At 38.3% G+C, this 9,317-nt stretch overlaps 1 protein-coding gene across 2 annotated transcripts; it reads right to left on the bottom strand.

Annotated features, from left to right (window-relative positions):
* Positions 1 to 267: 267 nt before the first annotated feature.
* Positions 268 to 8,855, bottom strand: LOC145779264 (perlucin-like protein). 2 transcript variants are annotated; one of them, XM_082590806.1, is made up of 6 exons: positions 8,726 to 8,855; positions 8,149 to 8,193; positions 7,831 to 7,875; positions 6,274 to 6,381; positions 3,148 to 3,304; positions 268 to 1,232 (listed from the first exon to the last, which is right to left on the bottom strand). In XM_082590806.1, the coding sequence occupies exons 1-6, from the start codon at positions 8,832 to 8,834 to the stop codon at positions 980 to 982; spliced, it is 717 nt and encodes a 238-aa protein (XP_082446932.1). In that variant the 5' UTR covers positions 8,835 to 8,855; the 3' UTR covers positions 268 to 979. The 2 variants fall into 2 exon arrangements, with proteins under 2 accessions (XP_082446932.1, XP_082446940.1); XM_082590814.1 differs by lacking the exon at positions 6,274 to 6,381.
* Between the last annotated feature and the right edge of the window lie 462 nt (positions 8,856 to 9,317).

Raw genomic sequence — 9,317 nt, 5'->3', positions numbered from 1 at the left:
GCAAGTTCGACTCTCGGGGTGCGCTTGAGCAACGCATTTCACGACTCCATTCAGCGGCACCTAGTGAATGCAATAATTCCCAGCAACAACAACAATCGGAAAACTTCACTCTGCCAATCTCGGTAACCGGTCCTGTGTCAAGAGCCTCCACAAGTATGCGAAACCAATCAAGGCTTTGTCAGTCCGAAGAAAAGATTCAAAACCAACCAACCATTGCTCGTTGCCAAGCAAAAAACAACGGAGCAAGTTATAGCAGATATAGTTGGTTTATTCAAGGTTATATAGCCAGTAAATGTACACCAATTGTCTCTCGACTGCCGAGAAACCAAGAAAGAAGTTAGGTACATCTAAACCGTGAAAAATCCTGCTAATTGAATGATCCATAAACGCGCGATAACCTTGGTTGTAAAAGCAAATCAGCAACAAACAGTTGAAATATCACACGCGGCCCTAGGAGATGTCGAAACCGTTGTATGGGGAAGCTCAGAGAGAGGTACATATGAGCACAATGTGTCGTTCTAGAAACCCAAGTCAATGAACGTCAACAGGAATGTGTTTTAGCTTAAAATAAAAGTCCCTTTTAGTGTGCATCTGAAGTGATTTACCACTTTGTGCAAATACAACTTACATGACATCACATGGGGAAATGGGTAGGTAGACGAAAAGCGTCAGATTGGCGTCATTTGAGGGAGTAGTATAACGTGGACCCAATAAAGCCATGAGGCTGTATAAGTGATTAATTGAAACAATCTCTCATTTAGGCTATCTAACCACGCGGTTTTATTGCAAGCGATTACAAACGTACGGATTGAGCTTCATTTTTTCTATTCGTTGCCGACGCTGGCTTGTGGAGTTCCCAGTTTATCCCATATGACAACCGCGATGGTGAAGTAGCCATGTTAATTGTTTTACTTCTCAAAAAGTCACTTACTAGCTTTAAACAGGCAATACTTATGTACATGTATATTCGAAAACAAATCTATATGAGTCGTCTTTCGCACAAAGCTTGCTGTCTATTGTTGCAGTAGTCATCATTCAGCCTGTAATTAAAGTTGCCACCCCATATTTCGCCACAATGTTGATTTCTTCCACTGTTGCTGGGTTCTCCTGGAAACCAATCAACATTGTTGATGCCAGCAAGGGTCCCATCCAACCATGTCCACCTGCCTTCTTGGTCGAGATCTGACAATCCAATCCAAGTTTGTTCCAAAGATAGAGCTTCAGCGATGCGTCTGAGTTTAAACAAAACTATTTGTAAGATACATTTTGTACAGAAGAAGAAGTGCTTTTATATTGCATCATCAGCACATGTGAAAAAACAATACAAGATTACAATGTGAGTTAGGTTGTTTGCTGATGATGATGGAAGTGGCAGAAGGACCGAAGTATAAGAATCTACAAGCAATTAGCTTCTGAACGGGATGACTCTTAATGAGCCGCGCTGGTTCGACTCTCGGGGTGTGCGCTTGAGCAACGCACGTTAAGGACTGCTCTCCACTCAGCGGCATCTAATGAATGGAATAATTCCCCGGCAACAAGACTTCAACAATCGGAAACTTCACTCTGCCAATCTCGGTGACTGGGCCTGCGTCAGTGATTCAAAGCCTCTACAAGTATGCGAAACTGCCAGGATTAAGCTCTGCAAGAAGCTTTCCCAGTCCGAGGATAAAGATTTAATCAATCAATTTAGGCTCCTTTCCAGGCTCTAACGTTGAATTGCAATCAACTGTCATCGCTGTTGACATGTTTGTGTTTATTTGAATATTTTTGATTAGTTTCAGTGTTAATTCAATATAAACTGTTTCGACAGTTCAGATTTACATTAAAAGTTGAAAAGAATTGAACTTTGTTTTTGCCGTGTGAAATGAGAGGGAGACAGAGAGAGAAAAAAGCGAAATGTTAGAAAACTTTTATGACGACATTTGGTGCTGTCTTCTGCAAATTATTCTCTCCACTAGGTGTAGATAAAGGTGAAAGTCTCAACCAAAAGTGAGACTTATTTTTTTCTTCATGTTTTAAACGGTTTGGTTTAGTTTTGAATATTTATCCTCGGAATGACAAAGCCTTGATAGCAGTGGCGTAGCCAGAAAAAAAAATTTGGAAGGGGGGCAAATATTTGATGAATTGAAGACAACAATAAAGTGTTTGATTTAAGACATCGCCACCTGATGTGCAGTGACGTATCCTGGTGGGTTAAGCAAGGGAAGCAATATAGCTGGTGGGGGTTAGAGCGTGCCGAAGGTAGGCATATTCTAGGGGAGTCCGGGGGCATGCTCCCCCGGGAAATTTTTGCAAAATTACACTCAAATAATGGATTATAGCGCTTTCTGGAAACACTTTCAGGGTAATATTTGCATGAAATTTATTAGCAGATAAACAGCTATTAACTTATTAAAGGTAGCTGTTACACACAAACGGGTAAAAACTGCAGCTAAAATTAGACAACACAAAACACTCAGCTACACAAAAACCTAACAGAGTAAGCGATTCTAAAATTGCTTCCACAGATTAGTTAAAAGAAGCGTAAATCGCGTAAACTTTGCGTGATTTACAATTTGCAAAATTTATTGGTGTCTTTCTGTGTGTCTAAAACAAGTCCTGGGGGGTGTTAATAGCCAGATGTCTTGGAAAACGATATAAATTTATACAAATTATATTATATTTTCAACAAATGGTTCAACTTCGGAATCCAAGCTTTGAAAATTTGGGGGGGCCATGGCCCCTTTCGCCCCCCCTGGCTACGCCTATGTTTGATTGGTGATTCCTGGTAGTTACGCATACTTGTAGAGGCTCTTGACGCAAAGCCTGTTACCGAGATTGGCTGAGTGAAGTTTCCCGATTGTTGAAGTCTTGTTGCCGGAGAATTATTCCTTCCATTAGATGACGCTGAATGGAAAGCAGTCCACAGAATGCGTTGCTCAAGCGCTCACCCCGAGAGTTGAACCAGCGCCGCTTGATCTTGAAGCTTCTTTGTTCACAGAAGTCACGCGCTAACCAACTGAGCTATTGAAAATTTTGAATGAGTTTCTCTGAGCTTGATTCAGTTATGGAATTTAAGTAGCCTACGTAAGACTGTTTGGATGGGTAACCTATGAAATCAAGAAAGCGAATATGCAGGCTACGTGTAAGAATCTTGCCACAACTTACAATCTGTTGTTGTTTTCTTGAATTCCTAAAATTGCAATATCGCCACCCAAAGAGCGACAAACTTCCCTGCTTCTCTGCCAGCTTTGCCCGGATGGAGTGACACGATATTGAAATCCATTGAAAGGAGTGTACCATAGAGGGTCTTGCAAAGCACGCTCTGCGTGAGTATCATAATATGATATTATCATGAAATTAAACTGATGTAGGCCACGTCTAACTAGATCAGTGGTTTTCAACCTTTTCCATACCGCGACCCATTTTTGCAACCCAATGTAACTAACGACCCCCTTCCAAATTTTTTTGACTTGAGCATATGTAATACATTAAATGCATAAAAGGCACAAATTTTGTGTATGCGCAATAGCACAAAAAAATATATAATTAAAAATGATAGTTTTGATAGTTTTCATTGTTTTAATTAAAAATGATATAAATTATGATACAACTCGGTTGAAAAAAATACTGATTTATTGAATTCATGCACAAGGCAGCATCAGTGAGATGGCTGGTGTTGCATCTTGGCGGCAAGCTTGTCTGTGCGTGGCGCTGTTGTTGCTAGAGCACACCTTAGATTTGGCTTTAAAATTAATTACGTTAGTAACGAAACACAACACTTGTTCTGGTATCTAGTAAGATAATAGCCTAATCAGTCTATTTTTCTGCTTATATCTGTTACTTTTTTTTTATTGTTCGTCTTCGCCACCCCCAGAGAAAAGCCAAACGACCCACCTGGGGTCTCGACCCCCAGGTTGAAAACCACTGAACTAGATGATTATGAAGTATGTAGCCTTACTGGCTACATAGCCTACTACACTTTTGTTGCTTACAGAAAAAAAAGTAGCTACATGCTCTTTCGGCCAATTAATGTGAAATATAACAAGATGATTTTAACTGCTTGTTATTGTTAGAAACGATTGCCCGCCCATTTAATATTATTGTTGTATCTCTGCTCCATTCCATTTTCATGCTTGAGTGACCCGGCCATGCATTAACAATTTTTGCTAGTTTATCTTTCTTTTACGTTTTGGCATGGACTGGAGTGGTCATTGTTTTATAAATCTGGAGAACTGGAGATTTGGAGTGACTAGGGAATATGTAAGAATTCGGTAAGCAACTGTTTGTTTTGTTTTATTATTGTCGTTTTCAATACACCATTTCTTCTAATAAGTAAGGCCTGCACTTTATCCAGTCTAGGCAGAAAACGTTTTAGACAGTTATAGTCCTTGCTCTTAGAATAGTGCGATTTCTCTTTTACATTATGACAGCTTAGCCTGCTGTTGAGCTCCAAACCGACTATCGTTGTATGAATTTAAATTAAGTCGACGGGGGCAGACTTGTTACAAAAGTATCAGTTAAAAACTTTTTTGTTAACTTACCCCTTGAAGTATGTTTAGTCTGCCCCCTCCTAATTTTTGTATTGTCGGTGTTTTCTTTCCCTATTAACACACACGCGAAACATCTGTAATAGGATGAAACTAATAGACATTTTTGCACGTTTACTAAGTTTATACCGGGGATTAAAACAAAGTAAAAATTGAAATTGTTTAGTTGACCCAAAAAACAAGAGATATCAACTGTATAGGCAGTATGATTCAAAAGCACAAAAGTCGTTTTTTATGACGTGTTAGCCTACATCAATATATCATTCCTTGTTAATATTTAAATAACATTAGGCGACGAGTTTTGTCAGTGTAAATTTAAAAATAAATAAACTTGGCTAAATTGGCCTAATTTTTAGCCTACATAGGTCTAACCCTAGACTGTTTTAGACTATTAAATCAGTGGTCTCCAACCTGTGGGTCGCGACCCCAAGTGGGGTCGCCTTAACTTTTCCTGGGGGTCGCCATAACTCACCATATTCAATTTATTACCGAAAAAAAGACCGATACTTTTTTGTTCTGGTTTGCAATCTTTGCCTGTGTTTAGGAGTACAGCTTGCTACCCTGTGTCACAATTAAACCATTGTTGTGCAATAATTAAAAACCGAATAGTTGCGACAAGGAGGCAAAACACTTTATCTTTGTGAGGTAAAAGTTTTGTAGTCGGACAGAGCAAAAGCATTCACGATGCAAGTTTAAACTAACTTTTTATTATTCAAGGTGACTCCAGAATGAGCGAATAGATGCAGGTGTAGAGTGCAGACATTTCACCGGCTGTTTACGGTTTGCTTTGCAGCTAGACATGGTAATTTGTAGCTAGTAAGCATAGCTAAATATTATACAAAAATGGCAGCAAAAATACCAGAAAAAGATCATATGACGACGCTATACGTTATAACTTAGTTTCACTGAATTTAATGGCAAACCAAAGTGTGTAATCTTAAAGTTATAACAGAAGAATCGATGAAGAAAAAAAATCATCCAGGCTGCGTAGATAAACCATCTGAGCTTGAGCACTGCTATGGTAAACATCCTAACGCCGTCCAAAGAACAAGACTGGATAATAGATCCTTTTTCTGTCATAGACTTGTAGGAACTGCCCCTCCGTGTTGTTGAAGAATTTACAGAAATGACAGCTGATCCGAAAAACCACATTTCTTTTAACTCGTTTAAAGCAAAACACCAAGGTCTCAGCAAATAGGCTACTTACTTTTGGGTGTCAAAGCCCTCAACGTACCCGACTAGGTCAAATTTTGTTATTCAACTACTTACCTCGTTTTCAACCACTTGGTTGTGTGAAACCGGATTTAGCGCAATGAGTATAGTAAAAACGAGAAACATCGTAATCGATTGGAAGTAAAGCATGACATGCGGTTAAGCTTGTGCATAGACCAGTCGCGGCTTCAAAAACTCTTGAACAGTAGGCAGACGCAATCATCGCTTAAACGGTGCAAAATAAATGTTAAAACAAATTGACAATTTTCTGTTCGTGAAATCAAGTTCATGTGTTAATAGAAACTTCTTAAAAACAATCATTTTGGAATACTTTTCTGTAGCCACATTCTTTTGTAATTGTGCATATACTCGTATTATTTAGCTTCAGCAATACTAGAAATATTTTTCTCTATATCGGAAAACAAAATGGGGTCACATGTAAATGCTGATTTCATTTTCATTTAAATTGGGGTCGCTTCTTAAAAAGGTTGGAGACCACTGTATTAAATGACTAAATTAAAAGTAAGCAAACCTCGGTTCAAAGCTGCTGTCTGATTAGCAATGAGAGTGGTAATAGTTTCCCTCATATCTTCTAACGTGGATCTCAAAATTCTGTTTTCCGTTTCGAGGTTTTCAAGTTCTGACAATTACAAAAAACTTATTTTAACTTAGCTAACTTGTTTCAAAGTTGTCTATGTGAGTCGATTATGCCTACTAGACATCATAAACAACGAATTTGAGCAATTGCAAAGAAAAGTTTAGGTAAGTTATCTTCCTAATTGAAAATTTCACAGTTTACATGAAAGAAAGCAAGAAATGTTTCGTTGAAATAAAATAGAATCTTAAACCGTTTCAACTCCAACCACCTTCAAAGCTTCGGGTTTCTTTGCAACTACGTCACGATATTTGAACTAAACGTAAAGCACACGGTCCCAACCAACAAGAGTTACCACATCAGTGGTGGCCTTAAGGTTTTGTGGGCCCTGGGCAAAAAGTAATATGAGGGCCCTCTACCGCCTACGTATCGACAAATTAAAATACGCAAACTCAAATAACTATAAATCACAATAACACAAAAAGAAATTAACATGATACAACAATAAACAGCGATGGTAAGCGAGAAAGGTGTATTTCATGCTGTGACATCTTCACATCACTCTGATGCTATGTTGTATCACCTCACCCAGTGCCATCCGAGTCCTACACCACTCGTCTGCAGCACTTACACAAAATGCACCTTTCTAGCTTTTATTGCGGCAAACTCTTTCATAAGAGAAGCATTGTCCAATGTTTTGCCCACGTTGTGCTCAATTGCAACAACAGCTAGTCCAACCAAGCGTTCGTGGCTCATTGTAGAGCGAAGGTAACTTTTTATCATCTTTAATTTAGAACATGATCTTTCCCCTGAAGCTACAGTAACTGGCACAGTAAGAAATAGTCTTAGTAACAAACACAAGTTACTAGTTAGGGTACACAACATTCAGTTTGTTTTGATACAAATACTGTAGAACAGAGAGAACTGTGGTTAAACTACGGTGGAAAAGTTTAAGTTAGCCTACTGCTTTCTGCGAGTGCTTAATGTAGATTTTATTTGTGTATATTTTGGATAAGCGCGGGCCCCATAAATTTGCGGGCCCTGGGCGGTTGCCCAGTTCGCCCACCCCAAAGGCCACCACTGAACCACATCCTGGAAACAAGGTATGGCATCAACACAGAACGGTCCGTCATTACGTACTGCGTATAGCCTACCTGCGGTTGGTCGGCCAAAGCCGACATCATCCAAGATTTATCTTTAAAACACCCCTGGTAGAAATATTTGTATTAACAAATAAGGGGTCTATGCTTCAACAAGAAAAACTTTTAAAAACTTCGATAGCAGTTGAAGTGGACTATAGGTTAGGTGTCTTTGTTTTCCTTTTTTTAAATTTTTTCGCTCCATATATTGCGAATAATTTCTTGAATATAGTCTACCACTGATAAAGCTTTCTCGTTCCCCTATAACGTAACCTGCCTTCACCACTGGTTGTTGAAGTTTGTATCAAAATAAAAAGAATATCAACGGTGATTTCAGTCAAATGGCTTCACTTACCCACAGAGTTATTTTGACATTTCTCTTCCGCTGCCACGATTCTCGCTGCAATACATTACAAAATACCTTTTGGGGATATTTTCAAGAAATTACAAGCCAGGCTCAAGTATTAATTAAAAAATGTGGTTAAGCTACGTTAAAAAGATACAAATCAAATAAGCTAAAAAATTGTATTGATTGCTACCAAATTGCATAAGGCCGTAGATGCCTAATAAAGGCGTTAGACTTATTGGTTCAAATTTACTTTTTAGATTCCTATTTTAAGGTTAGTGTTAATTGATGGAATATATATTGTCCAGCATATAAAGCTGCACCCACCTGATAGATTGGAAGATAGGTCTCGTTCCAAAAATGTAACTCGTTCTGCAAGAACAAAACAAAATAAACACAAACAAAAGCAAGGCTTAATAAATTTTCGAGAAAGCTTAGTAAAAATCGGTTATTTGTCAACCATAACTATTATTTGATTTAATTATCTAGCTAGGCTAGGCTTGTAACAGAAAAGTTTTGTTAAACAAGTGTGGTGCTACGTAGCCTTACGGGTAAAATGAGTCTACTCTACTGTCCTAAACAAAACAATCTGCTACATTTCACATCATTGACGAAATGTTGTTGAAAGAACGTGCTTGGGGTGCAATGTGTCAGATCTTTGATTTACCAAGGATATGTAGAAAAAGTGGAAGCCAAAGTATACCTGCGAGAAATCATTTTACAAACCTCCAAGAATAAACTGAAGTACATCATACAACAGTTAGCCTACGTTTGCCTTTTGCAACATTATATTTTAGATGCCAGAATACATACGGTACTGTAAACATTGTTCTAAGTCTGAAGTTCTTAAAATAGCCTATTCCGAGAAAGTTCACGTTTGCAAAATTAGGGTTGATTGCACTACCTCGTAATTGGTTGATTATTGTAGTGTCAGGAACAATACAAGTCGGATAATCTTCAGCCTTGCAGAGAGCACTCAGTGCTAGCAACAACAAAATAATGCAACGCTCCATATTCAAAAGCCAATGATTCAAATCTTCTTTATTAATCCTAATTTCAAAAATTTAGTAAATGATCTGAAATTGATTAGCTTACGTTGTTGTTAATACTAAGTTAGTCTTATGTTATTCTGATTTTTTTCATATATACCGCAGCGTTTTTGTATGTACCGTATTGCAATAAAAACGCTGATGAAATGGTAATGCAAGACAAAGAGAACTGCTATAAATACAATACAGTATATCTAATATGTAAAATGAGCTCCAACACAATGGAATGTGGAAGACGACCAGTAAACTGCATAATTTAAATTAAACCAGCCCAGTGATCGAGTAGTTATCACCTTCAGTTCTAGTGCTGGTAGGTCTGAGTTTAATATCAGGTATAGTTTAATTCCGAAGATTTTAAAAACGAAGTGCTACTATAGCGTGAGGTCTGCCGTCACAGGTCGCCTATACAAACGCAGCCTAAAGTCTAGGTCTTCCACTCGACCTGCC

The sequence above is a fragment of the Aplidium turbinatum genome, chromosome 1 (genome assembly GCF_918807975.1).
Source record: "Aplidium turbinatum chromosome 1, kaAplTurb1.1, whole genome shotgun sequence".
NCBI classification, from domain to species: Eukaryota; Metazoa; Chordata; class Ascidiacea; order Aplousobranchia; family Polyclinidae; genus Aplidium; species Aplidium turbinatum.
The sequence above is the reverse complement of the archived record's forward strand: the minus strand, read 5'-3'. Positions and strand labels throughout refer to the sequence as shown.

What these genes read in the sequence shown, in the direction of transcription:
- LOC145779264 (XM_082590806.1), bottom strand. Translation starts at nt 8,834, where the DNA reads ATGGAGCGTTGCATTATTTTGTTGTTGCTAGCACTGAGTGCTCTCTGC. An exon ending in AATAATCAACCAATTACGAG is followed by an intron (nt 8,194 to 8,725) that starts GTAGTGCAATCA and finishes TTGTTCTTGCAG; the next exon opens with AACGAGTTACATTTTTGGAA. An exon ending in CCTATCTTCCAATCTATCAG is followed by an intron (nt 7,876 to 8,148) that starts GTGGGTGCAGCT and finishes AATGTATTGCAG; the next exon opens with CGAGAATCGTGGCAGCGGAA.